A 19,766-nucleotide genomic window follows, 5' to 3' on the forward strand; every position below is an offset into this window, starting at 1 on the left:
AGGATCAACAAGTATATGTTATATAATAAATTGTTTAAAATATTACGTTACATAAAAGAAGCCAGGCACCATAGCCTTGTAGTATAGTGTGAAGTCAGGTAGTGTGATGCCTCCAGCTTTGTTATTTTTGCTTACAATTGTCTTGGCTATGTGGGCTCTTTTTTGGTTCCATATGAAATTTAAAGTAGTTTTTTTTTTTTCAATTATGTATAAGAAAGTTAGTGGTAGCTTGATGGGGATAGCATTGAACCTATAAATTACTTTCGGAAGTATGGCCATTTTACAATATTCATTCTTCCTAACCATGAGCATGGAATGGTTTCTCATCTGGTTGTATCCTCTCTTATTTCCTTGAGCAGTGGTTTGTAGTTCTCCTTGAAGAGGACCTTCACATCCCTTGTAAGTTGTATTCCAAGGTATTTTATACTACAAGCCTACAGTAACAAAAACAGCATGGTATTGTACCAAAACAGATATATAGACCAATGGAACTGTATAGATGCCTCAGAAATAATGTCATACATCTATCCAAACAGCTAATATCCAGAATCTACAAAGAGCTTAAACAAATTTACAATAAGAAAACAAACAGCCTCAACAAAAAGTGGATGATTTTTGAACAGACACGTCTCAAAAGAAGAAATTTATGCAGTCAAGAAATATTTCTCAAGAATCTAAAACCAGAGATACCATTTGACTCAGCAATCCCATTACTGGGTATACCCAAAGGATTATAAATCATTCTACTGTAAAGACACATACAGACATATGCTTATTGCTGTGCTGTTCACAATAGCAAATACCTGGAACCAGCCCAAATGCCCTTCAATGATAAACTGGATAAAGAAAATGTGGCACATATATTTCATGGAATACTATGCAGCAATAAAAAAGGATGAGTTCATGTCCTTTGCAGGGACATGGATGGAGCTGGAAACCATCGTTCTCAGCAAGCTAACACAAGAACAGAAAACCAAACACTACATGTTCTCATTCATAAGTGGGAAATGAACAACGAGAACACATGGACACAGGGAGGGGAACATCACATACTGGGCCTCCTTGCCATCCACATGCCCAGGCTGTTGATTTAATGGTAATGTATGTACTTTGAACTACAAGGGTTACAGTTTAACTTCTTGACTAATTTATCTTTGGATACAACCATGATAAATGACAGAAAGAAACAGCCATTGGAAAACAAGCATTGCATTGCACCAGGATGTCTGTGAAATGGACTGCCGTACTTCTGCTAACACAACTGAGCTTTTACTTTGGCTCTGGATATTGTGGAAATGTGCTGGTGTGGGCTCCAGACTACAGCCATTGGATGAATATGAAGACCATCCTGAATGAGCTTGTTCAGAGAGGACATGAGGTCACTGTACTGGCAAAGTCATCTTCCATTATTTTTGACCCCAACAATCCATCCACTCTTAAACTTGAAGTTTTTCCTACATCTTTAACTAAAACTGAGTTGGAGAATATCGTTATGCAACAGGTTAAGAGATGGTCAGACTTTCCAAAAGATAGTTTTTGGTCATATTTTTCACAAGTACAAGATATCATGTGGTTATTTAGTGAAATAAGTAGAAATGTCTGTAAAGATTTAGTCTCAAATAAGAAATTTATGAAAAAACTACGAGAGTCAAAATTTGATGTCATTTTTGCAGATGCTATTTTTCCCTGTGGTGAACTGCTGGCTGAGATATTTAACATACCCTTTGTGTATAGTCTCAGCTCCTCTCTTGGCTACACTCTGGAAAAGCATGGTGGGAGATTTCTTCTCCCACCTTCCTATGTACCTGTTGTTATATCTGAATTAAGTGATCAAATGACTTTCATGGAGAGGGTAAAAAATATGATTTATATGCTTTATTTTGACTTTTGGTTCCAACTCTTTGATATGAAGAAGTGGGATCAGTTTTACAGTGAAGTTCTAGGTAAGTAATTTTTCCAGTTGCTATCATTAAGATCTAACTTATTTGTGTCTTTGAAGCAGAACTTAGGTAAAGCCATAAAGTTAGAGTACTGGGGTTTTTGGTAAGTGAATTTATGAAATGAAAATACAAGATGATCTATCAATCTCACAAATATTATAGAAATTATAGAATCAGTTAAAGCCCTGTGACTATCATTCATATCCAGGAAATCATAAACCTGTATATTAGCGCACCTAAGACTTTAAGTAATTACACATCTGTTTTACTACACATTGTTTTACATTGTAGAAACTATAAAATCCATCAAGTAACATCCTACTGAATGCATAGGTTTAGAAAGAATAGTTACACATTTTTCTACAACTATCTATATAATTGCAGAAATTGTTCTTCCTTGTAAACCTCAGTTTTCTTATTTAGAAATTAAAAGATGTACCCATGTTACCAGAAGATTCCTTCACGGTTGAGAAAAATAATGTCTGTATCTCAGATGCAAAAATCAATAAGGGTAAATTGAAGTTTCTAATGTTTCTATACTCCTTCACTAAAGAATTGGAAATCATTCATTTAAAGTTCAATCATTTCGTTGAAGTGTGAAGGTTGTTATATATATATAGTTTTATTTGAAATTATGTCTCTTTATTAAAAAATATGAGATAGATTAAGGTTGAGTACAAATCTATATTTCAATAGTTTTATAAAAATTTCTATCCATCATTTATAAATATATTTACTTAAAAATAATATTATTAAGATCTTAGCTTGAATCCAAAGTGTTGGTTGGTACAAGGAGTTCAGCCATACTCTCAAAATAGTCCACAGTTCAGTTGAAGAACGAAAGATAAAAGAATTAGCTTAATGAGTTATATAAACTAGACTATTTATTAGAAAATTATTTTTATGGGTACAGTAGAATTAATTGATTATGTAGTTCAAAGAGTTGTCTAAATGTTTACATGCTACTATTGCAACTTTAAAGAGAAAATAAGTTGATGTTTAATTCTCTATGGCTTATTTTAATAATTGTTTATTATTGTGAGTAATCTGATCTGACATTAGAGATGTAGCTTACTTCACAATTCTCCTACCAGTTTGTCTTTCTTATAAATACACAAGGGTAAAATATTTAATACTTAAAAAATAAATTATGCCTATATATAAATATGTATATATAAATTATGCCTATATGTATATATTTTTCAAAGCACAGACACTTGGCTTACATTTTTGCCTGCATTATTCTAACCCTTTCAGAAAATGACTTCAAGTAATTATCTTGTGTAATCCACCTTTTCTTTTGTTTATTTCTATCAGGAAGACCCACTACATTATTTGAGACAATGGGGAAAGCTGACATATGGCTTATTCGGAAGTCCTGGAATTTTCAATTTCCTCAACCACTCTTACCAAATATTGACTATGTTGGAGGACTCCACTGCAAACCTGCCGACCCTCTACCTAAGGTAAACAAACTTTTGTTGGTTTTGCTTTGCTGTCTTTGAATTTTCAGTAGAAATGATTCTATAGTCTTCATTCAAAGTGTTTGACTTACACTGAAAGAAAGATGGGAAGTGGGTGGGGTAAAGCAGATACCAATTAGAAACTCATGTAAATGTTGATAGTATCACAAATATGGGAGTTTCATAAATATTACAAATAGAGAGGAATACTAAGGAGACTTCGAAAATAGGGTTGGTTAAATTAAAGTCTTGATTATGCACACCTAAGAAGGTATTGGTCATTCCTTCAAAGAATATTTATAAAGGGATTATCACAGGACACAGGTAAGTGCAGAATTTTCAAAGAAGAAAAACAGACACAGTTTCTGTCCCACATACCTTACATTCTACTTTGAAATATAGAATATAAGCAAGTAATAAAAATTACATAAAACTATTATCTCAAGGAAAAACCCAATGCCAAGAAAGCATTAGTGGAGATAATAGAAAGTATCCTGAAATTACAGATTAGTAAGATGAAAGCTGAACAATATGCAGGAATAGGTAAAAGAATGACATGGTCAGGCCTGTTTCAAGTCTCCAAGTTCAGCTTTCAGGAAGCGACTAAGAATCAGGTAATGCTGAGAGGCAAATTAGATCCGGACAACTATCAGGAGTTGAAATATTTATTAAGCACATTGAAAAACTACTAAAAGAGTTAAGAAATAAAAATATATGAAAAGATTTTCTTTTTTAAGAAATTCTTCCAAGATATTCAATGGATTAAATTGCAGAAGAGCCAGACTGTTAAGAGCTGACCATTCAAGAAATTTTGCGTGGATTCAGGCAGCTGATAATGGAAAAGTGGACTAGAATGTTGACAGAAATAATCATGCCTACATTTACAGAACTAGTACCAACTTTATTTTGTGTTGTGTGGAAAAAACACTAACATGGACAAGATACTTAAAATGTCTCTGGCATATAGTCGGGGACTCAGAAATATTAATTTTGCAATTATGATTATTTTGTTGTTATTAATAATACTACTAATTACTTAACATCTGTAAATCACTTGAGATATTCATTTAATAGAACCATATTGTTCAGCACATCAAGATTATATTCTCTTGCAAAGCATAGATGACAGATATCTTGTGGACCTTATTAAAAGTAGACATATCAGTTTTGGCAGTAAGATGAGCTAGCTGAAATTGTAAGATTTTACTGTAAGTAATAAGGATATTCACCAGTATTCCAGCTTAAAACACTTCCTCAACAATATAAATGTGTGCCTTTAATATTTGCAGGCAAACCCAGTGTTAATATTTGCAGGCAAACCCAGTGTTCATCAGATCTTCCTAAAGCATTTTAATCACTCTGCATTAAGATCCCAGAGGTTTACATATTAGAGCATAAACAAACTCTATTAGAGCAGGTGATTTTTGCCTTATGACAAGCAGCTCAGCAAAGCCTCCTGGGGGAACTCATCTCAACATCATAGCTTCCTGACAGAGAAGAACGGAGAACAGGAACAACGCATCTATAATAAAGACCAAATAATTTCAACCACTTGTAACTGAATAGTGCCTTTAGTTTCAATACAAAAAAAAAAAAAAAAAAAAAAAAAACTCCGTCAGCATATAAGATTATATTCTTTATGAAGGAATACCAGAACCTCATATATTTTGAATTAATATCACACTTTTAAGGCATATGTACAATGTAATCTCTGATGGTAGTTTGTATTTCTGTGGAATCAGTGGTGATGTCTCCTTTATCATTTTTTATTGCATCTATTCAATTTTCTCTCTTCTTTTTTATTAGTCTGGCTAGCAGTCTGTCTATTTTTTTGATCTTTTTAAAAAAACAGCTCCTGGATTTATTGATTTTTTGAAGGTTTTTTTGTGTTTCTCCTTAAGTTCTGCTCTGAGCTTAGTTATTTCCTGTCTTCTGCTAGGTTTTGAGTTTTTTTTTATCTTGCTCCTCTAGCTCTTTCAATTTTGTTGATAGGGTGTCAATTTTAGATCTTTCATTCTTCTCATGTGGGCATTTAGTGCTATAAATTTCCCTCTAGACACTGCTTTAAACAAACCAGTAAATCTGGAGTTACTACATTTTAGTCATGTAACTACATCACATCCAAGTTACATTATACTCATGGGGTATAATATTTTTTAACATTGTCTCCCTGACTACAATGTAATAGCTCCTTTTCTTTTCTCCCTTACACATATGCACACACATACATATATACATAGACATATTTACAGAAATATCCTCAACAGAGGCCACGTATCTCATATTTACAAATTGCAAAGAAACTGAGTAAGTTAAAAAATATTTACTCCAAAATTTCCTGAAAATATTTGATTTTCTCTCTTTAGTAATTTATACCAATTCTTTCAGTAGTGCCTGCTGTGTTGATAGTCTTTTGTAACTGAACAAATTCTTTTTTTCACAGGAAATGGAAGAGTTTGTCCAGAGCTCTGGAGAAAATGGGATTGTGGTATTTTCTCTGGGGTCAATGGTCAGTAAAATGACAGAAGAAAGGGCCAACGTAATTGCATCAGCCCTTGCCAAGATCCCACAAAAGGTAAGATAAAGGGCCTTAGTGGTTTGGAAATCACTGATAAAGGCTGTTAAACTTTAAAATAACCAGTTTTAGAAACTTCTGACAAATGTGAAGCTGGCCAAAAGTTAGAAACTGAGAATGAGGATAATCCTGGAGAAACTGTGATAACTTAGAAAATGGTGATTGCATTTTAAAAAACAGTTTTAAGTATGAACACTCCCCTATGTAAATATGCTGACAGTAAATTGTGTGGAGAATGATATTTAAAGGGGAGCACTACACACTGGGGTCAGTTGGGGGGAAATAGGGGAGGGACAGTGGGGGGTGGGAAGCTGGGGAGAGACAGCAAGGGGAGAAATGCCAGATGTAGGTGATGGGGAGGAAGGCAGCAAATCACACTGCCACGTGTGTTCCTATGCAACAATTTTGCATGTTCTTCACATGTACCCCAAAACCTAAAATGCAATAAAATAAATGGGAAAAAAAAGTGTTTGGAGACTTTTCACCTCCTTTCCTATAAAATATTGAATTGTATATGTGATCTACAGAGAAAGATATTAAAGAGTAGATTGAACTCTTTATACCAGAATACAGCCTTAAATATGCTTATATAGCATCCACCGACAGAAGTAATACTTCTGCTTCAGACTTACGGGCTGCATGTAGCCCTGGGGGTGTAATACTCTTGGTATGCGTGAGTGGTTCCTGCTAACATCTGTGGGAACTCAGTACTCCATAAATATCCACAAAAGGGAACTTGAGACCCACAGTTATTTTTAATTTCTGATATTAACAGTCATGCATACTGCTGAATTTAACTCAACATATTTCAGGTAACTAAAAATGGTGCTTATTGTAGTCTTTAGAATGACTTTCAGGTGCTTTCAACTAAAAATATATATCCAGAACTCCGTCCTTGTAGAAATACAAGTAAGACTTACGATAATTTGCCTTCAAAACAGTTTTCCTAACTCAGCAGTGTCCGATGAGTAAAGACTACTTGACTGACTCTTGGGCCACCTCTATTACTTATTGTGCTCCGGAAGCTCTTGGTGAATGTTTACAATTATCGGATATTGTATTTCTATTTGTACTTCACATCAAATGCTTATATGAAATATGTGACAACAAATAGAGCAGACTGGCTCTGTTAGTAATTATGCAGGATGGAATTTGTTTAAGGATCTGTGGTAGTACAACATGATTAAATGTCATTAATTTAGGAGTAATAACTGCCTCATGTGGGGAGTAAGGTAGTAAGGAGAATGAATTCCAATCCTGTGATTAAAAGTGTAAACTGTAGACTCTACCTTAGTACATTTAAGAATCTAGAAGTTCTACTTTTATAAAGATGATGCCTGGAAGGTGTTGCTAATGCATTTTACTCCAACATAAGGAGCAAACTTTTTAAGTATATAAACAAATATTTCTGTGTGGTTAGTTTTTAACAATTTTTAAAATAAACTTTATGGATATGACAAATTAAAAAAGAAACTTCCTGACTAAAAAACCTGTTGGGAAAACACTATTTCAGCTATTAGTTCAAAATAAAAATACATACATGGAAGATGCAAAAATTAAACAGAGAGTGTTTTTCATTGATAAGTTTTGTATCAATAGTATAATCAGGAAAAAATTTATGTAAGAAATATAGGTGAAGTTTTGGTATTATCATGATATTGAGGTCAGGAAAGATGTATCACCACATTCTGCCCCTGTCATTTGACCCTTTTGTTTAACGGTTCCTGAGGGCACTTGTACACACTACAGATGTTAGAAAAAGTTAAATTTTAATGAGTAATTTCACTAGCACAATAACAATAGCAGGGTTTTCAAAAAATCTGACATGCATCATGAAGTTTAGGCTAGCCATGTAATCTAGCCTCTTGTACTTACTGTACATTTTGGAATAGGCCTATTGTCATGTTTAGGGAACTATTCAGAGAAAGAACAGCCTAGGCCAACAGACAACTAGTCCAAGTACGAACACAGCCAGATAAATTTAGGGAAAGAGGAAAAGCAGCCTGATCTGCTGGACTGTACCCAGCCAACGTCTGAAGCAGGAAGATGAAAGAGAAGGAGTGGAGATAGATCCTGCCCTGAAGGTGGACCCCGTGCTGTATAAAATGTGGCTCCACGAGGACTCTGCACTGTCCGATTAACAACTCCTCCAAATGGAGGCAGCAGAAGGAAATATAGGAAGACGTCAAACAGAAAGAAACCATGCAGGGGAATAGGTTCAGATGCCTCCTCCATAAAATACAGTAGATATTTACATTCTTCTACAGAGAACAACAGCGACCTTTGTGTATTTGTCAACTAGTTTTTAATTTCCCATCTGATAAAGTTTTCTTGTAATGACCTCTTCTTTTTCCTGAAACCTGAGTTACTTTAGCACTGATGTAGCAAATATAAGTTAAACACTGTAAATTCTTGCTCAGTTTATGAGGATTACTTGGGAGTTTCAAAATTAGCAACTTAAACATAAAAAGGTCTTGGCTGCAGAAGAACATATTAATCGCTGTCGTCATGCTTTGTAGTACGTTCTGTAAGTGTTAATTATCATTGAACAAATTCAACAAAATACAATTTTGAGTTTATTCAACAGCTGCATTTTATTCATAATACCAACAGTTTCCTCATTTCCATGTCAAAAAGAAAAAAAAAATCCCAAATTAGCGATACTGATAATACTCTGAATTTGCGTCAAGAATTGTCACCTGAAATTTTTCTTGGAAGTAGTGCTTGATAATTTTTAATTCCAATGAAGTCACATGTACTACCTTTGCGGCATTAATTTATTTCTTATAAGTTGCTTATTTTATGGACCTGCTATTTTGTCGATCAAAGGACAACAGGCTGTAATATAATAACCTACGGGCAAGTAGCTATTTGAGAACTACTTCCCATATTACTCAAAAAGAAATGAATTCATCAAAATTGAATGTGGAAGATGAAAACTAATATAAAATACATAAAACAAAATACACATATTGGTCATTACTAAATTGTTACTGCTTTTTTACACTAGAATTATAATGACAATGTTTAAACATTGTTTTATTTTCATTTTTTAAAAAATGAAATTAATTTAACTTTTATTTTTAACTTTTAAGTTTAGGGGTACATATGCAGGTTTTTTACATAAGCAATTTTGTGTCATGAGAGTTTGTTGTACTGATTGTTTCATCAGTCAGTTATTAAGACTAATATCCATAAATTATTTTCCGGATCCTCTCTGTCCTCCCATCCTCCACGCTCTAATACACCTCTAATATACAGAGTTGTTCCCATCTATATATCCACATGTTCTGATATTTTAGCTTCCATTTATAAGTAAGAACATGCCATGTTTGGATTTCCATTCAAATGTTAGTTTGCTAAGGATGATGGCCTCTAGCTCTATTCATATACCTGAAAATAGAGAATTTTGTTCTTTTTTATGGCTGCATAATATTCTGTAGTGTATATGTACCATATTTTATTTATTTAGTCCATAATTGATGGGCATTTATGTTCATTCCATGTCCTTGCTCTTGTGAATAATACTGCAATTGACAAACGTGTTCACAGGTTTTATAAAATAACAATTTATAGTCCTTTGGTCACATACCCAGGAATGGGATTTCCAGGTTTCATGGTATTTTTGCCTCTAGGTTTTTGAAGAATCATCACACTGTCTTCCACAATGTTTGAACTAACTTACACTTCAACCAACAAGTTATAAGCATTCCTTTTCTATACCACCTCACCAGCATCATATTTTTTGTTTTTAATAATAGCCATTCTGACTGGTGTGAGATGCTATCTCATTACCTTTTTGATTTGCATTTCTCTAATGATCTGTGATCTTAAGCTTTTTTGTCATATGATGGTTGGCTGCACATAGGCCTTCTTTTAAAAAGTGTAACAGTTTTTAAAATACTTGAACTTTTCATGGATAGTCTAATTTTTCTATGGTATTGTTTCGTAAAGTCATGATTTCCTTATACACCTAACTATAGAAGTTAATAAATGAAATGTGGGTATTCTATTTACGTCAGTCTTTCTTATTTACTAACATCCCTTGATCTCATTCCCACTCATTTTACTGTTTCAACGTTCTATAACTTTTGATTTTCACTCATGGAATAAGATATTTTCTTTACTGTAACAGGTTCTGTGGAGATTTGATGGTAATAAGCCAGATGCCTTAGGTCCCAATACTCAACTGTACAAGTGGATACCTCAGAATGACCTTCTAGGTAAGCCTCTGGTAGACAATAATGGTGACTCTGGTGAACAATACAGGACTCTGGTGAACAAATACTGATACTGAATATATTAGTAACAGCACATTAGAGTGTCAATATTTCATCATGAAACAAGCTTATTAAATATTTGTTATGGAAAAACAAAACGTAACTTCTTTATATTTATTTTCCAGTCCTAGGGGGAAAAGAATAAGCTATAACTGTTGGCATCTTATAGACTCACATTCTTTATGGTCAGAATCAGAGGAAATCTTTATTTCAGGTGTTATTATATCTCACAGTATTTTTCTTTTCTTTTCTTTTCTTTTTTTTTTTTTCTTTTTTTGAGACAGAGTCTCACTCTGTTGCCAGGTGCCAGGCTGGAGTGCAGTGGCACAATCATGGCTCACTGCAGCTTCCCTCTCCCGGGTTCAAGCAATTCCCCTGCCTCAGCCTCCCAAGTAGCTGGGACTACAGGCGCACAACACCACGCCCAGTTAATTTTTGTATTTTTAGTAGAGACGAGGTTTCACCATGTTGGCCAGGATGGTCTCGATTTCTTGACCTCGTGATCCGCCCCCCTCGGCCTCCCAAAGTGCTAGGATTACAGGCTTGAGCCACCGTGCCCGGCCCTCACAGTATTTTTTAGTACTTTCTGGGCAGTCTCTTTGTCTCTTATTTCTACATTACACCTGATTTTCCTCTCCTGCAGGGTTATTTCAAATATCACTAAAAATAATAGCTCTTCTATCACGAGTGACTGCATTTTCTGGAGGATTAAATTCCTAATCTTAATCGTAAAGTGGTGACACGTTTTACGATGAAGTGTGACCTATCTTTTCTCAATCCTAGCACCACCACCAACCCACTGCCTGCTGCCTTGTACACTCCACAAATCACACTCTGTGACTACACTTAAAATAACACTTTATTTCATGCCAATCTTTTGGTTTTGTTCTTTTCTGCACATTTTTTAAAAACTACAATGCACTTTTTCATTAGTCCAACTGGAAATCTTGTATTAATTTCTGCAGTCTGAAATCACACAAACTATATAGTCTTCACTCACATATACAGCACAAGTACGTGTTTTTTCCTCTGAACTCTGAAAAGCAATATCAAATTAGTTCAATGTGTTATCTAGAAAACACCGTCATTTTCAGAGCCTTTCATTGTGCATCTTATTTTATTCCTATGAATAATTTTGCTAAAATTCATTCAATCCCAGGTCATCCAAAAACCAGAGCTTTTGTAACTCATGGTGGAGCCAATGGCATCTATGAGGCGATCTACCATGGGATCCCTATGGTGGACCTTCCGTTGTTTGCGGATCAACCTGATAACATTGCTCACGTGATGGCCAAGGGTGCAGCCGTTAGAGTGGACTTCAACACAATGTCAAGTACAGACTTGCTGAATGCACTGAAGACAGTAATTAATGATCCTTTGTGAGTATAACAATATTTTCCACTAGGTGGTATTTATAGATAGCTTCTTTTGTCAGTGGTGAGTGTGAGTTTCATCCTTTTTATGAGACTAATTTTGAAAGAATTTAAATGACATAACAAATCTGAAATCTGTCTTTATTTTTTATCAGTTATTTGAAAGTTGTATTTGAACCCCATATATCTAATGGGTAACTAGCTAGTGGAACAATTTTCTAAACAAAAATACTTTTAAACTGATATAGATAACATAAAAAATACATTTCTTAAAAATTGACATAATGAACTCTTACTAGAAAGGAAGAATAAACTTGAAATAATATAAAATATTTTAACTAAATATCTAAAATGTCTCAGTACATAACTATTTACTTGCAGAAAAATTAATTTTTATTATTATAATTATTCTAACAGACTTGAAAATGAGATTTAATTTTGATAGCATAAAACCCACATATTTATGGTATAAAATCCAAATAGATCTAGTATGTTTAAGAATCATGAAGCCATCACTGCTAAATGGTTTTAGAACATTTTTATCAACAAAAAGGAAACTGCAATAACCCAGAAGTCACTTCATATGGCTGCTTAGCCCTAGTCTAATACCAATTGGTTTTCTTCTCTATAGATTATTCTCTCTTGATATTTCATATAAATAGAGTCATACAGTTTAGGATGCTGTGTAAATGACATTTTACCTAGCCTAATTTTTTGTTGTTTTTTATGGTTTTTTGTTTTATTCATGTTGTTCTGTGCTTTAATACTTCAGTTCTCTTTACAGCAGTATAATATTTCATAGTATGGATATGTCACATTTTATTTCTTTACTTATTAGTTCATTGGCTTTTTGATTGTTTCTAATTGTGACTATTATGAACATTGCTACACATATTTTGCATAAACATGTTTTCCTTTCTTTTGTGTTGATACTATCAGTGGAATTGCTGGCTCATGTGGGAACTGTGTGGTTATGAAGAATGGTTAAACTGTTTTCCAAAGTACTTACATTCATCACTATCACCAGCAGTACAACATGGTTTCAATTCCTCCACACCGTTGCCAAATGTTTGTCTTTTTGTCACAGCCTTCTTAGTGAGTGTAAAATGATCTCTCATCCTGGTCTTGGATTGCATTTTCATTAAGGATAAAGATGTTGAGAATTTCTACATGTGCTTACTGATCATTCAAATATTTTCTTTCTTTTTTTTTTTTACTGTAAAACTACATTTATTCATTATTTATTATTTTTTAAAAATTATATTTGGGCTCTGGGGTACATGTGCACGTCCTGCATCCTGCAGGATTGTTGCATAGGTACATACATGCCATCGTTGTTTGCTGTCTCCATCCCCGCCCTCCGTCACCTACATCAGGCATTTCTTCCAGTGTTATACCTCCTCATCCTCCCTACCCCTGCACTGCTGTCCCCTGATCCCTTCCCCTCCACCCCTGCAGCTAGCCCTGTGAGTCTTGTTCCCTTCCCTTTGCCCAAGTAATCTCATTGCTCATTACCCACCTATGAGTGAAAACATATGGTGTTTGGTTCTCTGCTCGTGTCAGTTTGCTGCGAATGATGGTTTCTAAGTTTATCTATGTCTCTACAAAGGACACAAACTCATTGTTTTTTATGGCTGCATAGTATTCTGTGGTGTATATGTGCCACAATTTTTTTGTTGTTGTTCACATATTTTCTTTGAAAAAATATCTATTCCAATCCTTGGAACATTTTTAAACTTTGCTATTTGTCTTATTATTAAGTTTTAATAACTATTATATTATGAGTAAATCAGATATATAATTTTTAAATATTTTCTCCCATTTCAAGTGCACTAATTTTTACTTTTATGATGATGGTCTTTGAAACCCAAAAAAATTAATTTTAACTTAAATTTTTGATAATTTATTTTCTTCATTCCCCAAGATAAGAATGTGCAGAATGCCTCACACAGTCCAGCTACCATCAATTCAGCATTTATAACCACTATCAATAATATTTTTTATAAGGAGGGTATCATCTAAAGGAATATTTTAAAAATACTTTATCACAATGAAAATAGAAGGATAGCAAATAATTAAATAATACCTTTAAATAAAATGAGAAATAAATGAAAAGAAACATAAACCAGCTTGGACAAATAGAAAATAAATATAAAATAAGTGGTAGATTTAAAGGTAATTATAAAAATACTTTCACTCAATCTAAACAGTTAAAAAAAGAGCAAATAATGAATAAGGACATAAAACATTTGAAGAATGCAATTAACAAATGGAATCTTAAAATGTAAAATAATACACACACATGCACATATATACATACACAATACACATATATGTATATATATGTACATATATATTATATATATCAACCTGAAGGCATATTTTCCTAGAGTAAGTTGAATAGTTAATAGTTATTTGAAGTGATGTGGTGGGCCATAAATAAAGACCTAATAAATACAAAAAGACTCAGTATTATAAAGATTATATGGTCCAGCCATAGTGGAAGTAAGGAAGGTTATAAAAATGATAAATAAAATATCTTTAAATTTTAGAAATTAAAATAATACCCTTGAAAAAAAATTAAAACCAAGAAGTAAATCAATTATGCATGCACTTTTATCTCAGCAATTCTGCTCTCAATTATATACCTAACAGCTATGTATAAATATATAAATCAAATCTTACATAGAAGAATGCTTATGACAGAATTAACCATAGTGTCTAAAATATGTTAGCAACCCAAATGTCAATTAATCATAAAATGAAGACATCCTCTATGCTTTATCAGTCAACAAAATACTATACAGCAATGGAATTACACAACAACTGCGATATTAAAAAACATGAATGAGTATATTTTATATACTTCAATCAAATAAACAAGCAAAACTAACGTATGCTATTTGAAGTCAGCATAATGCTTAATGAAGGTCAAAAGTAGTGACTAAATGGTTCAGAAAAAGAGAGTTATTCTAGGCAGGATGTGATATCCTATACCATGATCTGAGCAGTAGGTAAATCGGTATCTTCAAGATAATGCTCAAGATGATCTCACAGCTTTTAACTATTCACTTAGTGTATGTATATTTATCTTTTGTATTTAACATTTACATATTTATTTTATGTTTTACATAATGTATTTTTAAATTTTAGGAATCAAATAGCCAAATAAGTGCAGAACATAGAGAAAATCCTAGAGGTTCCATCATAGTGTGACCAGCAAAAGCCTCTCTTAGAGGTAACACTTAGAGGGAAGCTTCAAAAAGGGAGAGAATGGTGCCTTTGGCTATAGCAAGAAAGGGTGCTCCAAGAGCAGGAAAGAGCTGACAAAATGTGTAAGGTGCTAAAATGAGAACAGCTTTGGGAACTTAAAGAAAAATAGAAGGCCAATCTAGAAGAGAGTGTGCAGGGGAAAAGTGTTAAGAAAAGAACTTGGCAGTGTCTAACAATGTGGGGTTCCATAGACCAAATAACCGACTTGGATTTTATTATTAAAATAATGAGAAGCCAGGCAAAACTCTTAATCAGGGAAATATCACAATCTGACCTTTAATTCAAAAGATCATTCTGGTTACTGGGTGGGGAACACTAGGAGACAAAAGAGTAGAGTAGAAGCAAAGTGGCTATCTATGAGGCATGTCACTCACCATGACACAATTCCTTTTTAAGAACTTAGAGGTGATAACTCTCACTTTGCATTTTCACAATTTTTCTTACAGCACTTAAAATGGCTCATAACATTGAGCACATTCTCATATGCTTGTTTGAGAACTAAGAGTGTAATTGGATTGTTCATAACACAAATGATAAATGCTTAAAAAAAATCTTATTTGCCATGATGTGATTATTTCACATTGTATCAAAGCATCTCATGTACCCCATAAATATATACACTTACTACATATCCACTAAAAGTTAAAATTTAAAAAGTAAAAAATTTAAAAAGGCTTCTATTTGCTTTGCTTGAAAGAAATTAATTTTCTCACTTGACCTTCCATTTCTAATTTAAAAATATCTGTCAGCTCCTTCAAGTCATTTATGTTCTTCTCTATGCTGGTTATTCCAGTTAGCATTTGAATAACTGAATTGATCAAGTCAGAAACAGAGTATCAGAGATTGAAGATCAACTCAATGAAATAAAGTGATGAGGCAAGATTAGAGAAAAAAGAGTATAAAGAAATGAACAAAGGCTCCAAAAAATATGGGATTATGTGAAAAGACCAAATCTATGTTTGATTGGTGTACCTGAAAGTGATGGGAAAAATGAAACCAAGTTGGAAAACACTTTTCAGGATATTATCCGGGAATATCCCGAACATAGCAAGGAAGGCCAACATTCAATTTCAAGAAATACAGAGAACACCACAAAAACATTCCTCGAGAAGAGCAACCCCCAGGCACATAATCGTCAGATTCACCAGGGTTGAAATGAAGGAAAAAATGCTAAGGGCAGCCAGAGAGAAAGGTTGGGTTACCCACAAAGGGAAGCCCATCAGACTCACAGTGGATCTCTCAGCAGAAACCCTACAAACCAGAAGAGAGTGGGGGTCAATATTCAACATCGCTAAAAAAAGAATTTTCAAACCAGAATTTCATATCCAGCCAAACTAAGCTTTATGAGCAAAGGAGAAATAAAATCCTTTACAGACAAGTAACTGTTGAGATTTCTTCACCATCAAGCCTGCCTTACAAGAGCTCCTGAAGGAAGCACTAAAAATGGAAAGGAACAACCAGTACCAGCCACTGCAAAAACATACCAAATTATAAAGACCATCATCACTATGAAGAAATTCTGTCAACTAATGGGCAATACAACCAGCTGGTATCAAAATGGTAGGATCAAATTCACACAGAACAATATTAATCTTAAATGGAAATGGGCTAAATGCCCCAATCAAAAGATACAGACTGGCAAATTGGATAAAATGTCAAGACCCGTCAGTGTGCTGTATTCAGGAAACCCATCTCATGTGCAAAAACACACACAGGCTCAAAAGAAAGGGATGGAGGAAGATTTACCAAGTAAATTGAGAGCAAAAAGAACAGGGGTGGCAATCCTCATCTCTGATAAAACAGACTTTAAACCAACGAAGATCAAAAGAGACAATAAAGGGCATTATGTAATGGTAAAGGGATCAATGCAGCAAGAAGAGCTAACTATTCTAAATACATATGCACCCAATATAGGAGAACCCAGATATATAAAACAATTTCTTAATGACCTGCAAAGTGATTTAGACTCCCATGCAATAATAGTGGGAAACTTTAACACCCCAATGAGACAGAAAATTAACAAGGATATCCTGGACTTGAACTCAGATCTGGACCAAGCAGACCCAAGAGACATCTACAGAACTCTCCACCCCAAATCCACAGAATATACATTCTTCTTAGCACCACATCACACTTACTCTAAAATTGACCACATAATTGGAAGTAAAACACTCCTCAGCAAATACAAAAGAACAGAAATTATAACAAACTGTTTCTTAGACCACAATGCAATCAAATTAGAGCTCAGGATTAAGAAACCCACTCAAAACTGCTCACCTACGTGGAAACTGAACAACATGCTGCAGAATGACTACTGGATAAATAATGAAATGAAGGCAGAAGTAAAGATGTTCTTCAAAACCAATGAGAACGAAGACACAATCTACCAGAAGTTCTGGGACACATTTAAAGCAGTTTCTAGAGGGAAATTTATAGCACTAAATGCCCACAAGAGAAGCAAGGAAAGATCTAAAATTGATACCTTAACATCATGATTAAAATAACTACAGAATTTATAATCCTTTGGGTATATACCCAGTAATGGGATTCCTGGGTCAAATAGAATTTCTATCTCTAGATCCTTGAGGAATCACCACACTGTCTTCCACAATGGTTGAACTAGCTCACACTCCTGTCAACAATGTAAAAGTGTTCCTATTTCTCCACATCCTCTCCAGCATCTGTTGTCTCCATTTGTTTTAATGATTGCCATTCTTACTGGCGTGAGATGGTATCTCAATGTGGTTTTGATTTGCCTTTCTCTAATGACCAGTGATGATGAGCATTTTTTCATATGTTTGTTGGCCTCATATATGTCTTCTTTTTATGTGTCTGTTCATTTCCTTTTCCCACTTTTGGATTTCATTGCAGCACTGTTTACAATAGCAAAGACCTGGAACCAACTCAAATGCCCATCAATGATAGACTGAACAAAGAAAATGTTGCACATAAACACCATGAAATACTCTGCCATCATAAAAAACGATGAGTTTGTGTCCTTTGTAGGGACATGGATGAATCTGGAAGCCATCATTCTCAGCAAACTGACACAAGAACAGAAAATCAAACACTGCATGTCCTCATTCATAGGCAAGTGTTGAACAATGAGAACATAGGAAGGGGAGCATCACACACTGGGGTCTGTTGTGGGGGCTTGGGGAGGTACAGCAACGGATGGGTATGTTGGGGAGGTATAACTTGGGGAGAAATGCCAAATATAGGTGAGGGAGGGAAGGAAGCAGCAAACCACCTTGCCATGTAAGTACCTATGCAACAACCCTGCATGATCTGCACATGTACCCCAGAACCTAAAGTACAAAAAAAAAAAAAAGTGGAAACATCATGCTACCTGACTTCAAACTATACTACAAGACTACAGTAATTAAAACAGCATGGTCATGCTACTGGTACCAAAACAGAGATATAGACCATTGGAACAGAACAGAGGCCTCATAAGTAACATTCATAAGTGAGAGTTGAACAATGAAATCACATGAATACAGGGAGGAGAACATCACATACTGGGGCCTGTCAGGTGGTGGTGGATTAGGGGAAGGGTAGGAGGGTTTGGGAAGTTTGGGTAGGGATAGCTTTAGGAGAAATATCTAATGTAGATGATGGGGTGATAGATGCTGCAAACCACCAAGGCACATGTATATCTATGCATACTATGTAACAACCCTGCACTATCTGCACATGTACCCAAGAACTTAAAGTATAATAAACAATTTAAAAAAACATTTGTCAATGAGAAAGCCAAACTTTTTTGTTTGTCAATGAGAAAGTCCAATTTAAAAGCCAAACTTTCTATGATGACTCTAATTAAAATACACATATTATATGTTAATTCTTTAATATTTACTTTGAATCATTTGACACTTTAAAACCTTTCATGGACTTGATATACACAGGCAAATTAACTTGCTTTCAGTGTTGCTATCTTTATTTTTAACCCTCAGATACAAAGAGAATATTATGAAATTATCAAAAATTCAACGTGATCAACCAGTGAAGCCCCTGGATCGAGCAGTCTTCTGGATTGAGTTTGTCATGCGCCACAAAGGAGCCAAACACCTTCGGGTTGCAGCCCACGGCCTCACCTGGTTCCAGTACCACTCTTTGGATGTGATTGTGTTCCTCCTGGCCTGCGTGGCAACTGTGATATTCATCATCACAAAATGTTGTCTGTTTTGTTTCTGGAAGTTTGCTAGAACAGGAAAGAAGGGAAAAAAGGATTAGTTATAGCTAGAGCTTGAGCTGGAAAACCTGATTGATGGGACTACTTCAGTTTATTCCAGCAAGAAAGATTATGATGCAGGATTTTTTCCTCCCTGTGACAAGAAAAAAAAATCTTTTCAAAACCTACCTTGTCAAGTAAAAATTTGTTTTTCAGAAGTTTACCATCCAGTTAATGGTTAGAAATATTTTGTGGCAATGAAGAAAACACTAGGAAAAATAAAAAAATAATATAAAGCCATATAAGCTTATACTGAAGTTTGTTGCACTTATATTGAAATTTGTTGCTCTAATTCACAGGTTACAGGAAAAATATTTTCTTCAGCTTAACTATATTACACACACTGTACATAAACACAAGAACATTATGAAGCCCACTGACAATATCAGTACTGTTTTGCACATACTCAAGTATTTTGGCTTCATTTTGAACAGGATTTTGTTGTTTTAACTGTTGCTAATGAAACTATTAAATTGTTAAATTGTATTAAAAGTCTCTCTTGTCCTTTTGATATTTTGAGATGGGTAGTGTTGCTTGGTTTTTATGATGAGTAGTGTTGCTTGGCATGCAGCTTTATTGTCACAAACTTTTTTTAAATTCATGGCAAAGTGTTTACTATTTTAGT

The 19,766-nt window shown here is 34.3% G+C and overlaps 1 protein-coding gene across 2 annotated transcripts in view; it reads left to right on the top strand.

Annotated features, from left to right (window-relative positions):
- The first annotated feature begins 1,191 nt into the window (after window positions 1–1,191).
- Window positions 1,192–19,766, top strand: part of LOC108284781 (UDP-glucuronosyltransferase 2B4) — an 89,719-nt gene continuing 71,144 nt past the window's right edge. Inside the window, exons 1-6 of one of the 2 annotated variants that reach the window (XM_017501671.2) lie at window positions 1,192–1,943; window positions 3,258–3,406; window positions 5,847–5,978; window positions 10,114–10,201; window positions 11,418–11,637; window positions 18,864–19,380. In XM_017501671.2, coding sequence (XP_017357160.1) covers window positions 1,223–1,943; window positions 3,258–3,406; window positions 5,847–5,978; window positions 10,114–10,201; window positions 11,418–11,637; window positions 18,864–19,143 — 1,590 coding nt within the window. In that variant the 5' untranslated portion in view covers window positions 1,192–1,222 and the 3' untranslated portion in view covers window positions 19,144–19,380. Of the gene's footprint in view, window positions 1,944–3,257; window positions 3,407–5,846; window positions 5,979–10,113; window positions 10,202–11,417; window positions 11,638–18,863; window positions 19,381–19,766 lie in introns of those variants that run through there. The other variant, XM_037728912.1, reaches the window with a different exon arrangement.

The sequence above is a fragment of the Cebus imitator genome, unplaced genomic scaffold (assembly GCF_001604975.1).
Source record: "Cebus imitator isolate Cc_AM_T3 unplaced genomic scaffold, Cebus_imitator-1.0 Scaffold283, whole genome shotgun sequence".
Classification (NCBI taxonomy): domain Eukaryota; kingdom Metazoa; phylum Chordata; class Mammalia; order Primates; family Cebidae; genus Cebus; species Cebus imitator.